The 21,358-nt window shown below is 36.0% G+C and overlaps 1 protein-coding gene across 4 annotated transcripts; it reads left to right on the top strand.

The window, feature by feature from the left end:
- The first annotated feature begins 8,966 nt into the window (after positions 1–8,966).
- LOC132176966 (protein argonaute 10) lies at positions 8,967–20,722 on the top strand. 4 transcript variants are annotated; one of them, XM_059589142.2, is made up of 22 exons: positions 8,967–8,984; positions 10,570–11,209; positions 11,510–11,718; positions 12,044–12,193; positions 12,295–12,428; positions 12,527–12,636; positions 12,935–13,041; positions 13,257–13,395; positions 13,486–13,602; positions 14,219–14,326; positions 14,424–14,495; positions 14,886–15,008; positions 15,093–15,252; positions 15,358–15,479; positions 15,837–15,974; positions 16,072–16,214; positions 16,327–16,389; positions 17,989–18,052; positions 18,147–18,282; positions 18,400–18,473; positions 19,447–19,573; positions 20,190–20,722. In XM_059589142.2, the coding sequence occupies exons 2-22, from the start codon at positions 10,715–10,717 to the stop codon at positions 20,381–20,383; spliced, it is 2,985 nt and encodes a 994-aa protein (XP_059445125.2). In that variant the 5' UTR covers positions 8,967–8,984; positions 10,570–10,714; the 3' UTR covers positions 20,384–20,722. The 4 variants fall into 4 exon arrangements, with proteins under 4 accessions (XP_059445125.2, XP_059445122.2, XP_059445123.2 ...); XM_059589139.2 differs by lacking the exon at positions 8,967–8,984 and adding an exon at positions 9,171–9,531; XM_059589140.2 differs by lacking the exon at positions 8,967–8,984 and adding an exon at positions 9,171–9,531 and having other exon boundaries at positions 10,567–11,209.
- Positions 20,723–21,358: the final 636 nt, after the last annotated feature.

Genomic DNA, 21,358 nt, shown 5'->3' with positions numbered 1-21,358 from the left:
GACTTCGTCACTGTAATACTATTCATCACCCTCCATCCCTTAATGTCTATGTGGGACACTGCCATACAAATTTTGAAGAATACAAGGTGATGATGAAGGTGATATAAGAAAATTACATTTTATCTCTTAATATACTTGACATCATCTTGATTCTTGAATTACGGCTGGTTTGATAAATAAGCTTAAATTTCTATTCAAGCTCGGTTGACCAAACCAAACTCAAATTGAATTTGTACAAGTAAATGCTTATAGCTTATAGTAGCTAGCGTACTGGATATCTTTTCATCTCTATTTCACCAACTTTTTATCTCTATATTGGTTTTGAAATCTTTAGAGTAGGGTAAAGAAGTAAAGGCAATGGGGGGTGATAAAGCAAACTGGGCCTTAGCCATAAATAATGGATTTAGATTTGATTCTTATAATTGAATATTAATTGATCGTGAAAAACTGATAATAAAAACTAGGGTGAATAGTGATTGGAGGTGGAATATATTTTTATTTTGAAAATAAAAATATTAACAAATAACTCATAAAACACTAAAAATGGTCTTTTTCATGTCACATCAAAAAAAACATTGGCTAAAAAACAATAACAAACGGATATAATGTTTCAAATGAGGCTAAGAAGATGTATTAATTAAATAAGAGTAAATATAAAGAGGAGGTAGTGGGTAGATTTAGAGGCAAAAGCTGCGTTAAAAAAAAAAAAAAAGGGGTTAATTTCAAAGGATAATATGTTGAGCAGAGATAGGCTAGGCAGGCATACGGCAGTCAAAGAAAGGGAAAAGGGGTGATGGGTTGGTCATGGTCCTGTGCACATCGCCCACCACAAATGCTCTGTTGGTCCCAACTCACCACTACAACCTTTAGTCATCTCCAATGAAAATATAAAGTGAAAAAGCGAATCCCTTTCAAGTCTAATGCATTTTTGGACGTAAATGATGTTTGCAAATCTTTCACCTCCTCCATGATTGAATAAAGCAAGCATTTTCCCACACAAAGCCCATCCCTCTCTCTCTCTCTCTCTCTCTGTCTCTATACATACATATAAGGCTATTATTAGCTTTGATTCTTTGAAGAATATACCAAATTTCGCTTTCAAATTATTTAACGACGACGCATGCCTCAAGGCTACGTTGTTTCTGAATGTGAAATATGGTCAAAACTCGTAAAGTATTTTTGCGATATTCCTCCGAGAGAGCGTGTGAGAGAGAGAGAGAGAGGTACACTATGTAGCCCAGCTCACTGTACGGAATGTAGACGGGCCCCCACAGACATATTCATTAGCCCATGGACTTTGGGGATATCTAGTGGGGCCCAATAAGACACCTAAAAGACAAAGTCTGTTTTTTCTTTTATTTATTTGTTTATTTTGCTGCTTCTTGTTGTGTTGGAACTGTAGTGTCGGGTAGATAGGTGTGAGGGACGGAAATGCCCTCGGTGCTTTTGACAGAAAAGTAATGGTTGGTGGGATGATGATTAAAGGAGATGCGAAAGTACTTTGTGTTTTTTTGAGTTCTGACCGTTTTGCTTTTTGGGTGACTGATGAAAGTTTTTTTTGGTGCCTTTTGATGCCAACAATTATCTGCATAATGTGTTTGCTCAATGTCGGAAAGCAAACTTTGAAATGACTAAAATGACATCTACATGGAAATTGGAAATGACAAGAATTCTCAAGGTTCTTAGAATGAAATTTCAATGAAAAAGACAACACACAAACCCAATTTAAACCCGTCCACACTAGGATCATCGCTCCTACATTCATTCAACCTTCTCCAATTCAATTACACATTTCTGACAAAACTGAACAACTTCTAATTTTGTTGGAGGGTGTGTTCTAAACTAAATTGGAAATTTGTCGTATCCGGTCAATTCGGATAATAAATGTAAGATATGGGAACAATAATTCTTTCTTATTCAAATGAATTGGAAGGGATTCAATTGGTTATATTTATAAGGGTAAAATTGTATTTTCATATTTTTTTCGGCAATTTTACCCTTAAAATAAAACTAACTACTGGATTCTCTTTAATTCATTTGAACAGAAGAGAATCCAAATTTTTTTATAGGACTCACTTAAAATAGTTGAACTACTTAAAATTTATTTAAACAAGTAAATTTCGAATGGACTCTCTAGCGTTTATTATCTAAATTAATAGTAATTTAATCAAAAAGTTAGTTGGTGGATATCTCAATCTTACTTACCAATACTAATGTCCTGCTTGAACATGTACATGGGTTAGGGTAATAATTGTAACCTTTTTTGGGTTCTGTTGGAGTGGACCATGGCAGCAAATTAAGAGGATTTAGATGGGGGCTGAGTTGAACCCTCCACTAGGATTTTCTTTATTCTTTTTTATTTTATTTTGCTTTGCTTTTCTTTTCTTTTCTTTTTTTTTGTTATATGAATTCTCCACTTGGTTTCTCCCCCCCCCCCAAAAAAAAAAAACCAACTTCATTTTCCGCTTATTATTTTTGTAATTATATCCCTACACTTTAAAAATTGTAAGTATCTTTTAAAAGTTTACAATGTTAATCATCATGTTTAAATTTAGAGCTATATCCTAATGGAGGAAGTGAATTTTTCAAAATATCCCGCCTTAATTCAAAGTATTTTTGTAATTTTATTAATATTTCAAGAGTATTTTAGATATTTTACTCACCAAACAGTTTGATTTAACATTAAATTTTGACATGAATGTTAATATTGTAAATTTCTAAAAGATGGTACGCTAAAAAGGGTATAAATGAAAAAAAAACAAATGAATTTTTTTTCTTTCTTTTTTTAAAGTTGTGGAATTCAAATTTCCAATATACTCTGCCATTTGATGTATGAAGAAGTAGGATCCTCTCCCATTGAGTTTTTGGTTGGATTCTACGTGGCTTTTGAGGAATTTGAGTGATACAAGTGGCACGTCCTAACTTAGGGCAGTACTAATTGAGATTTGCAAATATGGTGACCTTATTGCTTAGGGCTTGGCAACGTCAAAGGACACTCCCACTCAAGAAGGGACACTGGTTTCTGGCCACACCACAGATTTTATAACTGTTGGGGGGGAAAAACTGACACCACTAGACGCCAAACATTTTCTCTCTATGGCAGTTTTCCAAGTTTATCTCATCTCTTCAAATATCAAAAGGTACCTTCAAAAAAAAAAAAAAATCAAAATGAAAAAAAATAAATAATGAAAGTTTAATTTTTATTTGTTGTAATAAGCGCTTGGCCAACTCGATACCTATTCGAACACGTAAACCTTATTGAATGCCTCTTTAATTGCTGGAGATCTCGGTCCCTATGTAAGAGTTGACCGTTATTAGAGGTTTAATAAGTTATATTTATTAAACAATGCTTTCAATTTACAACCCCTTTAGTATAAATATTACAATACACAAATCTTGTCTCTTAAAGTAAGCATACTTCTTAATGCATGTGGCAACAAATGCTGATGGTGCATAGTTTCATGGTGAGAGAACACATAAAAGAACAATACTATATGTATATATATATATATATATATATTGTTTTTCTAATTCCTTCCTTTCCCATGATTTTATCTTTGGGCTTATTTTATTCTGTCATCTAAAAACCAAAAGAGTTGCTATTGGTGCATTATCATCTATATATTTAACCTAGATATATAGCCATGAGTGGCTTCATCGTAGGCATATATATCATGTGTCATAGATTCATAGAGACAACAAACCCTTTATTTAATTATAATTAGCAGTGTAGATTACTCCATAATAAGCATTTATTAAGCAATAAAACAAGTACACAAAATGAACATTAGACAGGACCAAAAGAATGACACACAAAAAAGATTAATTAAAAAGAATAAGGGGATGGGGTGGAGTGACACGCGTGCGTTGGTCGACCTTATAGTAAAAAATAAAAATAAAAATAAAAATAAGAGATAGGATAATCTTAACAGGATCGAAAACCATAATGCTGGGCATATGTCAATGTCATTAATTGTTTTATTATCATAGCTTATCTTGTTATTAATAGGGGAAATTTTGTAAGATAGCACTTTTTTTATAAAAAAAATGCTTTAACCATACCCTATTGGTATGACGACCACTTTATAATCTCTCTCTCTCTCTCTCTCCCTGTTGCTTTCCCCAATCAATCAATTAAAAACAACAGTTCCTTTTATGCAACTCTCGATTTTGCTTATACCTTTTTGGTACTTGGAACGAAATAATTCTTAGTGCTTTTGAAAATTTAACTTTCTTTATCAACAAACAGGAACATTGAATCTTAAAAAAATCATCAGATAACATATATTTTGCCTACCGACTTGGATGTTGGAGAAATTCGACTCATTTTGTACTTCATTTTCTGTTTCCAAATCCTTACGTACGATGATATCATGTAAATACAACACATGTCAATATGTCACTGAAAGTTAATATAATAAAAAGGGAACAGAAATTTCCTCAAAACCTTTGACCTAATCTAATAATAGTCATGCGTCATATCTCATATGTTTACTTTAATATTTTAACAGTTATTTATTGTCACTTTACTAATCTAGAAACTTAGACATTAATTTGTTAGAAACCAAAAAATATTGAATGACACTTGTAACTTGTTAGAGTAGGTTGAAAGAAATTTCATTTAAACCAGTTGGGAAAAAAATTGTGTCCATAAAAATGGTTTGTTCTCTTATGAAGTGTACTGAGAGAATTAAATGACCAATGTTTTAAGAATTTAAGTCACTAGGAAATGATAGATTTGGCATTTTGAATTAATATCTAACACATGTGTATCTTTCATGTGTAAGCTCAAACGCCTTAATAAGTGAATCTTAATATGTAAAAATATTTAATTGAAATAAGGTCAATTGTGGAGTTATAATTCAAATTCACGACTTTTGCTATAGCTATACTATACAAAGTCGCTATTTATCCCAAAGTTTTAAGCTCATAAAAAACTGGAATAATGTAATTAATATTATAATACTCCCTTGATCAACAAGTGATTAGAAGAAGCTGCATATTGTCCGAATAGAAAATCCTAGAAGTTGTCTCTCGGCCCTTATCCTCAGAAAATAGTTTTAAGAGGAGGAGGGAGCAGAGCAGATCTGCTCCCACCTCCCCTCTCATTCCCCTTCTACTCCCACCTCCCTACTCCTACCTGGCTACCCTCCCCCTCCCCTTCTGTTTTTATTTTTTATTTTTTAATTTTAATTTTATTTTAATTTTTATTATGTTTGCAGGTGTTCTCTGACCAAATCGGTAATTTCGGCCTCTCTGCCATGCATCTATCCACCTTCCACAGTGTTGTGTTGTTCATCTCCTCCCCAACCGCTGCTGTTGCTTATTGGTTGTTTGTGTTTGTGTTTTTTTTTTTTTTTTTTTGAATAAGAGGTTTCTTCTCTTTAGATCTCATGAGTGAGGAGGAATAATAAATTGTATTAGAAAATTTGGCTACCCATGTCTTAGATCTAGTCTGCTCAGAACATATTTGCTCTTTAACTGTATTTGTACATGAATTAGCAAAAAATTGAAGTCATAGATAGCACCTGATTGTAAGAATTTTTGTTTGTATATATCTATGATTTTGTAACCTTATAGCATGTGACTATGATTTTTGTAAAGCTTTATGCTTTGTGATGTAAGAGCTTTTTGCTAATATCTGTAAGAGCTTTATGCTCGTGATATTTAATCAATGAAATCCTCAGATTTCCGTTAAAAAAAAAAAAAAAAATCAACAAGTGAGGCCCATATTAAAATATTTTAATTAAAACTTGAAGTGATAGAAAATGATGGATTTAATTATTTACTTAATATTTTAAAACTCTTCATCCCGTGTTGGTTCAAACTCCTTTCAACAAGTGAAGCCCAATACATGAGATATTTTGACCAAGTTTAAGTTGATAAAAAATCAGGATAGAGTTTTCATCCAAACGGAATTTGTTTGTAAGTGACACATGTCATTACAAACAAACTGAAGTGATAGAAAATGATGTCTTCATTACATGTGTCAAAACTATTCTATAAAAATGACATGTGTCCATTACAAACAAACTGAATATTATCAACTAAAATATGTGGACAATAATAGATATGAATACTCTCGCAACATACGTGTTATAATTTTTTCAATGGTTTAGTTTGAAATTTCAATTTTTTTTTTTTTTTACCAAGAAGAAAGTTAAATTAAATTTAAATAATTGAAAAAGAACACAAATTTTCTTCAAACAACTCTAATAAGTGACAAGTATTCTTGAACATGTTTGAGTTTCTAAAAAATTAATGTTTGAATTTCTAGATGAGTGGAATGACAATAACTAACTATTAAAATATTAACCAAAACATGTAAGAGATGTTAGACCAGGTTGAAGGAAATTTTCTCAAAACCAATTTAGAGTAAATTTCTATCCGTTGGAACAACTATGCTATAATTTGTTTACAACACCTAAACTAAACCCTAGACCATGTAGTGTGTCAGATTAAGTAAAAACAAAGAAGAGTTTAGTTGTTCTAATGATAGTTTTATCCATTTTAAAAGTAAACTCCCACTATGAATGGCCCTCACGTGATAGGGAATGAGCACAAAGGTTTGTTCATAATTCTCTTCTCTTATTCAAAGTTACTTAATTAGCTTAATCTAATAATAATAAACAACCTCCCTTATATTATAACTTAATATATATATAAACAATTCTTTGTGTCTCTCTCTAGAAGCATAGGGCAGCAATTGGACCCCACCACACGCACTCTCCTCACTTGGGAAACTCCCCCAACGCCACCATCACCACCACTATCACCACCACTATCCAATATCCTTCTTCCTTGTCCACACACATGACACAGCCAAAACATAAAGAGTGAACATGGCATCATTTTTTTATTTGGTTACAAAAACAAATCCCAAACTCAAAACAAAACAAAGCTTGCCCATCTATCTCATATCATATGCCATCAAAATAGGAAAGATCCAAAACAACTTATGCCACAACAAAACAAGCCCATGATGCCCCCACAAACCCCATTTCTTATTTTTCTCTTTCTTTCTTCAAGTAATGATTTGGTGCATTTATTGTATCATGGAATTTTGTGTACATGCCACCAATACCGTCAAACATATGGTACATTCTCATTTATGTTTTTCTAGGGACCATACTCCCCCATCATAACATTTTCTGCCGATTCTCATCCATTGCTTGCCCGACCTATTACTTGGAACTTAATCTCTTCCGTTCATTTGAACTTTCAAAAGTATTTGACTGGTATTCTTTCATTTCTTTAGAGAAAAAAAATATCAACTCAAATATAATTAATTAAATATTTTTCAATTCAAATGAAATAAGAGGATTCTAATTCTCTATACTACTTGTATTCGTACATTTACCTTAGAGAGTTGCTGCTACACAGTCTTAGCAAAAACCATGGGTTTGTTGCCCACCAATCAACACGTGACACGTCATCAATGCAAGAAAAAATACAAAAAATTAAAGTGAGAACAAAACACCAAATTATATATGAAAACAATCAAAGGGGAGGAGCTAGCCACGTAAGCAGCCACAAGGGGAGGAGCTGGGGTGGCCGGCGAGCAACCCCAGCCACGGGGTGGCCGAGCCGGTCACCCCCAGGCCACGGGGTGGCTGGCGCGGCCACTCCCAGGCCACGGGGTGGCGTGCGCGGCCACCCCATGGCCACAAGGTGGCTCGCAGATCTGGCTGGGGTGGCCTACGCTGCCACCCCAGGCCACTGGGTGGCTCGCGCGGCCACTCCCAGGCCACGCGGCCACCCCATGGCCACGAGGTGGTTTTCAAGCCACCCTAGGCCACGGGGTGGCAGCGTTTTCGTGGCGGCGGCGTCAGGCGGAGGTGGGCGGCAGGTTAATGTGGGAGGAATAATATGATGTTTTGTTCTTATTTTGAGTTTGTATGCTAAGCTGAGGTGTCAGCTTGTGAGTAGTGGGCAAAAAACCCCTCCTTTTTGCCTTGACCCAATTGAAGTTATTCCCTTTACCTTATAACCCTTCATCTTCAATTACCTCAAGTACTCATTTTGGCCTTATACTGACTTGATTTATGATTATCAAAGTTATTATATCACCGTCATATTATATGGACTGATACATTATGTTTTAAGTAATTTACAATGTCAACGTTATGTGATGAAGTATAGCATTACTTTGAGACGGAATGCACAATACTAAAGATATGCAACTTGGAAAGATTTGATCTTAAAAAACTCACAGTTGATCTCTTGTTCAATAGTCAATTGGTATTCAAATATCATACTAATAATCCAAGGGTGATGAATGATGATTCAGTTTTGTAACATGGTAGCTCCGGCACGAGTAAAAGCACCCAAGCCTCTCTGAAGCTATATATCTCATGACTCTCATGAAGAGTCAAGAAGTAATAATTCCTAGTGCACTCTAATGACAAGCATCCAAATTATAATGAGTGGGATCTCAAGGAAATCCAGTTGATTTCCCACCATTTAAGAGGTTTTCTAGTCGGGACCCATTTCGGCTCCAAGTCTAGGATGTCATCATAGACAATCACCACCTCTCCTCTCTGCTTTTTTCTCATAATAATAAAACCAAACCAGACAATGTACTGCCCAACACACACAATCACCGACCTATTAATCTATTTCCAATCCCACAAAAGCCCATTTTGATGCAATCAAAGTCAGTGGGGGATGGGAATCCATCACCGTCCATGTGTAGAGCAGCTTAATATGGTAGACCCTAGTGTAGTGGATCAGTGCTAGGGGGTCCTAAAAGCATACCAGGAAAGTGGACCCAAAGTCTTATCCCGCATTGAATCGACCGTTAAAGGCTTGCCAAGGCCCAAAGCAGTGGAACTCAGTGAGGAGGCAAAAAAGAAAAAAAAAAAAATTGGAGCTTGGGACATTACATTAAGCACAACTACATAGGGACTAGAGAGAGAGAGAGAGAGCAAATGGACAAGTCTGCAAGAGAGGGAGACTGCAAGTTCGAATTATTCTTCTTCTGTGTATGATTGCTTTTATAATCCTCAGTAGCTCTTTTGGACTCATATTCACCACTTTTCTCTCTCTCTCTGTTTTTCTCTCTCTTAGTAGTATGTTTTATTTTATGGGTTATAATATATATGGTCATGTACGTCCCCGAGGCTGCGCGACCAGTCCAGAACCGAAACACAGAGAGAGAGAGAGAGAGAGAGAGAGAGGGGGTGTGATTTTAAAAGCAAGGGAGGGGGGCAGGGACCTCCCTTCACAAGCCTTTTACACGTGATAAAGAAAACACCAAAAGCGCTTGCATGCGTGTATAAAGATTCATTTATCATCATCATCATCATCTTACTCTCTCTATCTATCTCAGTACTGTGGAATCTGAAGCCTCCACCAAAACCCATCTTTTATATGTAGTCAGCTTTTGGTTCCCCTTTTAATCTCCCTTCACGTTCTGTGCTACTCACCCTTCTAAAAACCCCCTTCTTCCCTTATTGTTTGTTGTGATTCTGATTCAGGTTCAAAGCTACTTGTTTGACACCTTCACTGAGTGAGGTGGTTGGTTTCTTGGTGAGTCTTCAATTTTTGGCTTCTTTGGCTAGATGATATTTAATGGTTGTGAGCTCCCTCACTCTTCAGCATTAATTTTGGGTGTCCTGCAGATAGCGATTAGACTACCCTTTTCAATGTTTATTCCTTCCCTTTGGATATGTTCTTAATTTTTGTTTTCTTCTGGGTGTTTTTATTCTCTTCCTATAGCAGTCATACGGTTTCGAAATCTGTCTAAAATATACATATATGTTTTTTTCTTTATACTTTTGTTATGTTTTTATCTGCTTGGGTTTATTCATCTTCTGTGTGAGTTTTGGGTGGGGAACAGGCAGGGAGTGGTTTTTTTTTTTAAGTGGCAGGAAATGGTTGTCTCCTGGGTATTTCCGTTTCTTGGTTTTCTATTTCTTTATCAAAATACTTTTTTTGTTTGCAAGTTTTATCAATTTACTTTTATTTACTCTATGTTCTTTGTCTTCCTGCTTCATGTTCAATGGGTGGTTGCTAATAGAAGCATCTGAAGAAGGTTGGGTTTTGGTTTATGGTTGGCTTTGTCCTTGCATTTAGGATTTTCTATTCGCAGACCCTTATTTTTCGGCTCCAAGTTTTATTTGGGGTTTCGCGTTTTATGTTTCTTCCCTTATTAGTGGGCCTCTGAGATTCTTAGAGAGTAAGAAATATATCTTTAAAAACATTTTATTTTATTTTATTTTATTTTTTTGAGCTATCTTTGCATTTCTTGACCCAATGGCTTTGCAATTACTAGTCAGACAGAAACTGTAACTATTTGTTTTGGGTTTTGGCTCTTACTTGTTTGTAGGTGTCAATCTGCTGCCTGAAGCAGATGTGAATAGATTGGGTTTTCAATTTAGCATAGAAAGAGTAATGCTTGTAATCTTCAACAAAAGACTGGACTTTTACCCCGACCTTTTTACTTTGCGTACAAAACTATGATTCATTTCTCATCAGTATCTCTATTTGTTTACGCTTCTGCAATCTTTAGTCATTTCGCTGACATGCATTTTCCCCTCTGTTTAATACTTTTTTTTTTCCCAGCAGAAATAGTCTTAAATCTGTGAGAGAAATAGTGAAGACTAGAAGCGAGGGTAGTGTGTTGCGCGGCATTTGGTGAAGTTCTCTCCTTCTGAGCCAGTGTTTGTGCTTTTGTGTATAAATTTCAGTCAGCAAAATCAGTAAAAGCAGCATGCCTATAAGGCAGATGAAAGAGGGCTCAGAGCAACACCTTGTGATCAAAACCCACTTGCAGAACTCCATGAACCCAGTTCAGAAGGCTCCCAAAACTGCCCAAAATGGTAAAGGTCCGCCACTCCAGGAACCCCACAACACGAAACCCCACAACCAAACTTCACCACCATCAAAAAACAAAGGAAGAAGAAGGGGTAGAGGCGGCCGAAAATTCGACCAAGTTGATGTTTGTATGCGTCCGAGTTCCCGGCACTGCACCGTGGCGCATAAGCCGGTCTCGCCAAACCCGGCCAGAGCTCTTGTAGCAAGTACTCCAAATGGTTCTGTTGAAAATGGTGGCAACTTGTGTGAAATGGAGATGGGTTTTCCTACTTCAAGCAAGTCTTTGAGTTTTGCTCCTAGGCCTGGGTATGGGCAAGTTGGGACAAAGTGTATTGTAAAGGCCAACCATTTCTTTGCAGAGTTGCCAGAGAAGGACTTGAACCAGTATGATGTAAGCTCTTTTCTTTCATGGGTTTAATATTAAACGTATCTATTAAAATACTGCTGCAAAAAAATTGAATTGGTTTTTTCTTTGTGTCATAGCAATTGGGTCCCTTAATCTGACAATCAATAAGTTTATCGTGTGGTTCCTCCATATATTTGCTGTTACATTGCAGATGAAATTGAATAGGTTTCTGTTTTCCCCACTGTCCTTTTCTTCCAATGCCATTTATGAGTTTTAAATTTGGCTATCAATTTTGTTCTTATTGTTCGTTTGCCTTTTTTCGATCTGCTTTCCTGCTTCTTGCAGGTGACCATAACTCCCGAAGTGTCATCAAGAACTGTGAACAGAGCTATAATGGCAGAACTGGTGAGGTTGTACAGAGAATCTGACCTAGGAACGAGGCTTCCCGCTTATGATGGCAGAAAGAGTCTGTACACAGCTGGGGAGCTTCCCTTTGTTTGGAAGGAGTTCAAAATTAAGCTTGTAGATGAAGAGGATGGAATCAATGGTCCCAAGTAAGGATTTATTGCCTGTGTTCCCATTTTACTGTGTGTGTGTGTTTTTTTTTTCCTTGCGTCATCTGGGTTTCCTCGTTTGGCTCGGTTGAAATTTCTCATTCTAACAATTTATAGATTTAAAAATAGAAAAAGGAAAAAAAAAAAAAAAAAAACTAGAAAAATAAGAAAAGATAAAAGGAAGAAAAAAAAAAACAAAAAGAAAAAAGAAAAAAAAAAACTCTTCTTAATTGGAATTATGATTTCTAATAAATGGACTTTCTTTGGCTTTGTTCGTGTATATTCCAATGGAAGTAACTTAAACTGATCTATGTGTAATTTCCAGAAGGGTGAGAGAATATATAGTGGTGATTAAGTTTGTTGCACGGGCAAACATGCATCATTTGGGCCAGTTTCTAGCTGGTAAGCGAGCTGATGCTCCACAGGAAGCTCTTCAAATTCTTGACATTGTATTAAGGGAGCTTTCAACGAAGAGGTATATTTCTCAATGCTTGTTATCAAGTTTAATTTTATACATGACAGGTGACCCTTGTACAATTGGTTCTTGTTATCTTACATAGCCTGCATTTTGTAAAGGTATTGCCCCGTAGGGAGATCCTTCTTTTCACCTGAGATTAGAACACCACAACGGCTTGGTGATGGCTTGGAGTCATGGTGTGGATTTTACCAGAGTATACGGCCTACCCAGATGGGTCTGTCCTTGAACATTGGTAAATGAACTACAATTCTGTGAATTTTCTAATGGACATTACTTGTCTTCCTCAAACAGTCTCTCATTCTCTGCTCACTCAATTATCACATTTTTCAGACATGGCTTCAGCTGCATTTATTGAGCCTCTCCCAGTAATAGAGTTTGTTGCCCAGCTTCTGGGCAAAGATGTTTTATCAAGGCCATTGTCTGATTCTGACCGTGTAAAGGTACTTTCTTTGTTTTGGATTAGGATCCTCTCCATTTAAAAGTGAAATGGAGTGGAGCCATTTCATGGTCTTAGATTTTGTTTTGTTGCATCTAATTGTGTACATCATATCAGTTAAAATTTTAAATGACGTAGCAACATATACATTATTGGATCTGTATAAATCTAATCTGGACCATGAAATGGCAAATGAAATGAAGAGGATCCTATTTCCTTTTCTTTATATTGGTGATGTGATTTCATTTCCTTTGTTGATATATTTGAGTTAATTTAGAATGTCACTTTGAAACGTTTACCAGATTAAGAAGGCCCTTAGAGGAGTGAAAGTTGAAGTAACGCACAGAGGAAATGTGCGAAGAAAGTATCGTGTTTCAGGATTGACATCTCAACCTACGAGAGAACTAGTGTAAGTTTTAATTATTCCATGTTTATCTTTGTTGTTCGAAGTCGATGAACTTTTAAGTTGGTGAGAGTTCTTGTGTTATGAAAGCACAGAGGTTAGATATAATTAAAGCTTAGTAGTATTTCCAATAAGAGCAAAGACAAAACTTGTTCTATCCCCTCTTTAAATTCTCGACAAATGTGTTAACGTGTTTGATTAATTAAGGTACATTTGTTCAGGTTTCCTGTTGATGACAACTCAACTATGAAGTCAGTTGTTGAATACTTTCAAGAGATGTATGGCTTCACCATTCAACAGACACACCTTCCATGTCTTCAAGTAGGAAACCAAAAGAAGGCTAACTATTTACCAATGGAGGTAGGGAGTTGTGTTAGTCCTTCTTGAGTTTATTTTAGTTTTTCTTTTGCATGACTCTTGAATGTAGTCTGCATGCTTTTGATGTTGCAGGCCTGCAAAATTGTTGAGGGGCAACGATATACAAAAAGGCTGAATGAGAGGCAAATTACTGCTCTGCTAAAAGTTACTTGCCAAAGACCTAGAGATCGGGAAAATGACATTTTGCAGGTACTGGTGACATTCTGATATTGTCTATTCCTTGAATTACTCAATAGAGTGATTCTACAAACTTTACAAGTTAAGTTTTGTGGTCTTGACATGATAAATGGATCACTTTCGCATTACTTGGTTATCATACTCAGGAAAAGAAGGATGCTTTGAACTTTTAGACCCTTCATGCCATCCCCCGCTGATTGTAAAAACTTGAAAGTTTTAAAATGTCCTTTGTCTTCAAATAATAGGGGGAATGAAAAATCCTGCATTTTAGCATACCTATGAGGGCTTTTGAGTAGGTATTAAATCTTCTGATAGATTCAAGTTAATCAACTTCTACCTTCTGCTGGAAGGCCATGTTGTTCTGCATGGAGGTCCATAATTACATAGGTTTTGGCTGATCGCATATGATATGATATAAGACTAGAATTGATGTAATTAGATTAATTGGAATATTGACATGATAGCATGGAAATTATGAAAGTGCCTGTTGCAGGCATTTTAACAAGGGAGCATTGGGACAATGCAAGCCATGTGAATAGGAATTCTATGGTCTTATATGACCTGTCTGGTGTTTTTGGGTCTTGAACTAGTTCGTAAAAAATAACATTTTACCCTTGGACAAGAGCAGACAGTTCAACAGAATGCCTATGATCAAGACCCTTATGCAAAGGAGTTTGGGATGAAAATCAGTGAAAAGCTAGCTTCTGTTGAGGCACGAATTCTTCCTGCCCCTTGGGTAATGTGTTCCTCCTATTACTATGATTAGGTTTCAGAAAAAAAAGGGCAGTTGGTATTGTATTAACTGATCATTATCATGGCACTCTCAACTGCAGCTGAAGTATCATGAAGCTGGGAAAGAAAAGGACTGTTTGCCACAAGTTGGTCAGTGGAACATGATGAACAAGGTAGCATATTGTACATTGTACTCATTTCTCATCAATATTTTCAATTATTTTGTTGGAAGCAACAAGGAGACTAGTTGAAGTATTGTAAAATTTAGAAAGATTCATTAATCAAGTTTCTGTATACAAAATGGATGATTATTAATTGTCAAATTCTGATCAAGTCTGTAAATTATATGGAAAGGTGAAAGAAGTAGACTTATTCTTGCTCCATCGCTATCTTGTGAAGTTCATAGTTTCTTTGATGTAGATTTCTCTGTTTCAGGATTATTATTTTTTTCAAAAGCTCACCATTCCAATACAAGGGTTTTATCATTATCATTGAGTTTATCTCTATTTCAATCATAGATGCTACCATTGATATTTTGATTTCCTGCTTCTCACACAATTCAGAAAATGATCAATGGGATGACCGTAAGCCGGTGGGCATGTATAAATTTCTCACGGAGCGTGCAGGAGAGTGTTGCTCGCGGGTTTTGTAATGAACTTGCCCAAATGTGTCAAGTATCTGGCATGGTAGTTTTCTCTCTGTTTCTTTCTGCATGTTTTAAGATCAAATAATTTCCTCTAAGCAGGCTTTTATTCTTTCCTGTTTTGTAGGAATTTAATCCAGAGCCTGTCATTCCAATCTACAATGCCAGGCCTGAACAAGTGGAGAAAGCGTTGAAGCATGTTTATCATGCAGCCATGAACAAGACTAAAGGAAAAGAATTAGAGCTTCTGTTAGCTATTTTGCCAGACAACAATGGGTCTCTGTACGGTATGGCGTATGCTAAAATTTTGGTGGTTTTGATCCATGTAACCAGGATCTGAGCTTGATTTGCTTGAATTTGATGTGATTGTTTTATATGATTCTTTTTTTCAGGTGATCTCAAGCGAATATGTGAAACTGATCTTGGTATAATATCACAATGTTGTCTCACAAAGCATGTTTTCAAGATCAGCAAGCAGTACTTGGCTAATGTGTCTCTGAAGATCAATGTTAAGGTTTGTTTAACTCTAGTGTTATGAAATTACACAGATGAACTTCCTCTTACTTGCATTCTATCCTGTTTCATTCATCATTGAAATTTTTGAAAATATCTGAATATTTGAAGATGTATTGGGCTACATATGTCTCATTCTTTAAGGATTGATAATCTTGATCTTTAGCTCACACAACTTGTTATGTGACTAGTTTGAGAATGATCATGCATGCCCTCTATTTGTTTACCCGTGGTTACTCTTGAAGTATATACCACTGTGGTGGTTGGTGTCAGAATGACCACTCTTCTCACAGTATTTATCTGAATAGTGGGCTCCAGATAACTGAATCTTGATTTTTGCCCTATTCTTGCTGCGCAGATGGGTGGTAGAAACACTGTTCTTCTGGATGCTATCAGCTGCAGAATACCATTAGTGAGTGACATACCAACCATAATATTTGGAGCTGATGTCACTCACCCAGAAAATGGAGAAGACACCAGTCCCTCAATAGCTGCTGTATGATTTCCTAAATTATTTATTTTTCCTACAAAATTCTTTTCACTGCAAGAATTATTGATACTTTGGTTACTAACAGATTTTGGTCCAACTGTAGGTAGTAGCTTCCCAGGACTGGCCTGAAGTGACAAAATATGCTGGATTAGTTTGCGCCCAAGCTCACAGACAGGAACTCATACAGGACTTGTACAAAACATGGCATGATCCTGTTCGTGGCATGGTTAGCGGTGGCATGATCCGGTATGGGACTCTTAAATGTGCTTAAGCTGGAGCTTTCTTCATCTTGGTTACTTTCTTTAGTATCCTTTCTAGGTCAGTGTATTCATGTCTGTATTTATCCTCTTTCATGCAGGGATCTCCTTGTTTCTTTTAGGAAGGCAACTGGACAGAAGCCGCTAAGGATTATATTTTACAGGTCAATATTCTTGGCTGTCGTGCAGGCTTTCAGATTTTATTTATATTTTTTCTTTAAAAAAAATGTTCTCTTTGTAATGTTGGATGAGCGTTTATTACATTGGCACAATTTGACACAGAGCACTTGCTCTTTACCTTCAACTAGCTCTGTTTAAGTGTTAAATTCAGGTTGGTAGATGCTTATCAAAATGTAACTTTAGATGGATGGATCATTCATAAACCTTATGGAGGCTGGTAGAGCATAATTTGTCAGTGTGTTGGGCTCTGGACTTCTTACAGAGACAGTTAATAGGATAAAATTCTTAGGCACTTTATTATTTGCATACTTATTTGAAAATACTTTTATGCTAAAGATTAGAAGTGATATTCTTTAGTTGAAGAAATTAGAACTTTTGAAGCCAAAAATATTTCTTTTTCTTCATACTACTGTCGTCATTACCAACAGGCCATCACAAAACCTCCAATGTCCACTGCAGATTGTGCCACAACCATGACCACTATCACAATGAGTGTATAAATCACTGAGAGCCACATCACCATCACAACTACCACCTTTCGTGACATAACTCAATCATGAAAGTTTTCAACCACACAGATCTAAAGCTTTCCAACCCATTTATTTAGTTGCAATTTCTATAGAATTCAAAGAAAGAAAGTTTGCCTCAGACTTGACAGAAACAGGACTGAGCATGACATGATCTAAATTACTGCTTTATGGAAAACTTACAAAGCAATTATATATCTCTTCTTGTTTCCCTGAATTTCTTTTCAAAACTTTTCCTCTCTTGGCTACTGAATTTAAAAGGAGAAAAAGGAATGCTCATAACTTATCAATGCAGCCTCAGAGTTTAAAACTGGTGCTTGTATGGCCTACTTTAAAAGGATTCATGAAAGTTAACCTTGGTGTTGACTCTAAATGGGGCATGTAAAATAGTCCAATGCAAAATTTGGACGGCTTCTCTTTTGAAGGTTCCAGTAAGGTATATCAATATAGTATTAGAAAGCTCAGGAACAAATATGATTGAAGAAATTTGTGCTGTTTTGCTAAAGGCATCCAACCATGCTGATTCAGTTTTATACTTGATTACTATGTGCGTCAATTTTGTGTCCAGTTTGTTTATGGTTCTGTTGGTGAGGTTCAACCATCCAAAGATATTTGACACTTGTGGCACATGTCAGAAGGAGGCCAGTTGTAGTTTTGTGGTTGAAAGACTATTGGATGTCTATGCAAGAGAAGTAGGCTGTGTTTTCTTGTTGAAAGAAATAAAATATCCTCTTACAGATATATGGTATGGTGTGCACTTTGTCATATCAGATACCAATATGAAAAAAAAAGAAGCAAAATTTAATTGAATTTTTGGAGCTAGGGAAAGGAAGTCCCTTGGACAACATAGAAAATTGACCTTCCAAAGGGGTGAGTTATATATCTCTAAGGAATTACATCTCTCAATGACTGCCATGCTTTGAGCCAAGTTTACATGATTGGCTTACATTGCAATGTACATAAAAATTTACATGCATAAAATTGCATTTAATTAACATGGTAATGTTAATTGTATACTTACAGCTCTTAGCATGATTAAAAAAATAATTTGAACAGGGATGGTGTAAGCGAAGGGCAGTTTTATCAAGTTCTGCTTTATGAGTTAGATGCGATCCGAAAGGTGAGAATTAATATACGTTTCTTTTTTCACTAAAATAAATTATTTAGAACCAATACAGATGCTTATGTGGTTCTTAAACACAATTACTACACAGGCTTGTGCTTCTCTAGAACCAAACTATCAACCACCTGTGACTTTCATTGTGGTACAAAAACGACATCACACTCGATTGTTTGCTAACAACCATAGGGACAGGAGCAGCACGGACAGGAGTGGCAACATTTTGCCTGGTGAGGTTTAAGTTTCTTAAAAAATTACATATTTTTTGCTTTGCATTCGTATGCACAATTGCAACCCATCATTGGTTTGGTAATTTTTATCTAATGACATTTAATCTGTTTTCTCAGGCACTGTGGTTGATACTAAAATTTGTCATCCGACAGAATTTGATTTCTATCTATGCAGCCATGCTGGTATTCAGGTAAAGCTTTATACTTGGTTGCAGAGGATATAATATTCCAAAGACTTTTTAGTATGTAACTTGAAAATTGATGAATAGTGATGTAGTCCAAACATCTGAAGAGGAATCTTATCAAACGCTTTTGTTCAATTGCTCATTTACACAAAATGCATTTGTCCCGCGGCACTTGATATATTTACTTTTTATAACAATGCTTTTGGTTATTGGCCCAGAAACAACAGTCTACCTTCTCCAGACTGCATGTTTGGACACCATTTGGGGTGGTGGAGGAAATACTATCATTTGTAATGTCAACAGAAAAAAAGTGTTAAAAAAGCGAAAAACAAAATAGCATGATTGGACACCATCCTGTTTCTTTGTTTGGCTGTCAAATTGATTTTGGAAGTTTTGGGAGTTGAGTTGTTATTTTTCCATTTGGAGGACCATATCTTGGATAAGGTTGTAAATTATATTGGTGTAGTATGACCTCTATTGTAAACAAAATCTGTCATGCTGAAACCATAGCAGTGTTGGGATTGAAATTTATCCAGACTGCATGTTTGGACACCATTTTGGGTGGTGGAGGAAACACTATCATTTGTAATGTCAACAGAAAAAAAGTGTTAAAAAAGCGAAAAACAAAATAGCATGATTGGACACCATCCTGTTTCTTTGTTTGGCTGTCAAATTGATTTTGGAAGTTTTGGGAGTTGAGTTGTTATTTTTCCATTTGGAGGACCATATCTTGGATAAGGTTGTAAATTATATTGGTGTAGTATGATCTCTATTGTAAACAAAATCTGTCATGCTGAAACCATAGTAGTGTTGGGATTGAAATTTAGATGCAAAAGCAACACGTATGATGGAAGATTCTTGTTATTTATTTATTAGTGAGAAGCTGACAACTCAAGCTAGTTTTAATATACAGTTGTAGCTTCAGCACATATACGCTTACGATAATCCAACGATTTTTATCTTCTTTGTAATGCAATAGGGGACAAGTCGACCAGCTCACTACCATGTTCTATGGGATGAGAACAATTTTACGGCAGATGGAATCCAGTCATTGACGAACAATCTCTGTTATACATATGCAAGATGTACACGCTCCGTATCTGTCGGTAAGCAATGTTGTTCCTTGCACTGTTTTTGACATATATTTGCTAATGAGGCCAACCCCTTAAAAAGACTTGGTCATTCCCCTAGAGAACATAGAAGGGTGTAATGGATTTCCTATCAAAGCCTCCCCTTCCTTTTTTCCCCAATAAATAGATAAAGGTCTCAGTCTGTGGAAGGATGACGAATAATTTTGAAGATTTACTTGGCAATTAAGCAAAAAGGCTGTAGTCATGAACTCGAAATGGAAGATATAGAAGATTTGAGAATCATTATTATACCCTTAGTGACAAAAACTGCAAATGCCTCGATGAGATTATCCTCAAAAAAAAGTTTTAGGTCAGCCCTTTTAAGCTTAATCATTCCCATTAAAGCATTTAAGAGCACTTCCTTTACAAATTCATCCCGTCAAAAGAAAAGAAGTGCCTTGTGCAGGCCATCATACATACAAGTACTAGACCTATAATTATAGCTCAATGTAATTTAGGTGGAAAAGAATAGGGGAGAAAACTATAGCCTTAATTACCATCAATTTATTGATATTGTCAACATAAAAGGAGTTTCATCCAATTGTAACACTAAGTTGTAATTGGAGTGGCTGAATTCGTTGCTCCTGTGCAGTTCCTCCAGCATATTATGCACATTTAGCTGCTTTTCGTGCCCGATTCTACATGGAACCTGAATTGCAGGAGAACGGCTCAACAGTTGGTGGTGCCGGGCACGGTGCTAAGGGAACACGAGCAGCTGGAGAGTCTGGAGTCCGGCCATTGCCAGCTTTAAAAGAGAATGTGAAAAGAGTAATGTTTTACTGTTAGAGACCATGGAGAGGGTTGCTGGTGGCGGAGCAATAGCCTGGAGATACAGCAGTCATGAATTGCTATTTGTTTTCAGGCATTTCTTCTTTGTACATGTGTGACATGATCCGGGCCTAGTTGCAAGTTCTTCCCAATTCAGATCAGTGATTATAGTTCTAGAGCAGTAGAGCTTTAGTTTATGGTTCATACTTGAAAAACTAGGAAAGAACATGGGAAGCACACCCATCATAGATTACAGGTCTTGATTCTGTATTGTTCACCATAATGGGAAGAATGTTGAACTAGGCCATGTAAAAAAATATTTATGTATTAATCTACATGTAGCAAAATTTTCCCATATATTGCTTAAATTTTGTTAACAGAATCTCCCAGAGTGTGGGGAAAGATGGTGATGTAATGGTAATTATGTCCCAATTTAAATAGGCATTAGCTACCATATGATAGCTAAAAACTCATTTTGTTAGTTAAAATCGTTAAAAATGTGAAATGAGAAAAATACCTTAACTAAAGAAACTTAATTTATGCAAATTCCCTTAAATTAAAAAATTTATCTAGGATATATATATATATATATATATATATATATATATATATATATAGTTGAATCACTGCCAACACCTGGGTTGGTGATCAAACCACCATTGAGAGATGAATCAGCTGCCCTCGAAACACGCTTAGGGGTGGCCAAGCTATCAAAAATGCCTTTCTGGGTGACCCATTTGATTCGGGGTAGCTTAAACAATGCTTGAGGTGGATCAACCACCTCTTATATGTTTTGAGAGTGTCTAAATCATCCTCAAAACACTTGTGGTGTTGGGATGTTTTGACGATTACCACTGTTTTTTTTCTTTTCTTAGAATTTTAAATTTTTATTTAATTCTTAATCTTGTTTTTATTTTTTATTAGAGGGTATTTCTATTTTGACATTTAAAAAACCATATATTCTATCTAATTTAACAAGATTGACTAAAGGCG

Source organism: Corylus avellana, chromosome 4 (assembly GCF_965113065.1).
Source record: "Corylus avellana chromosome 4, dhCorAvel1.hap1.2, whole genome shotgun sequence".
Lineage (NCBI taxonomy): Eukaryota > Viridiplantae > Streptophyta > Magnoliopsida > Fagales > Betulaceae > Corylus > Corylus avellana.
The sequence above is the reverse complement of the archived record's forward strand: the minus strand, read 5'-3'. Positions and strand labels throughout refer to the sequence as shown.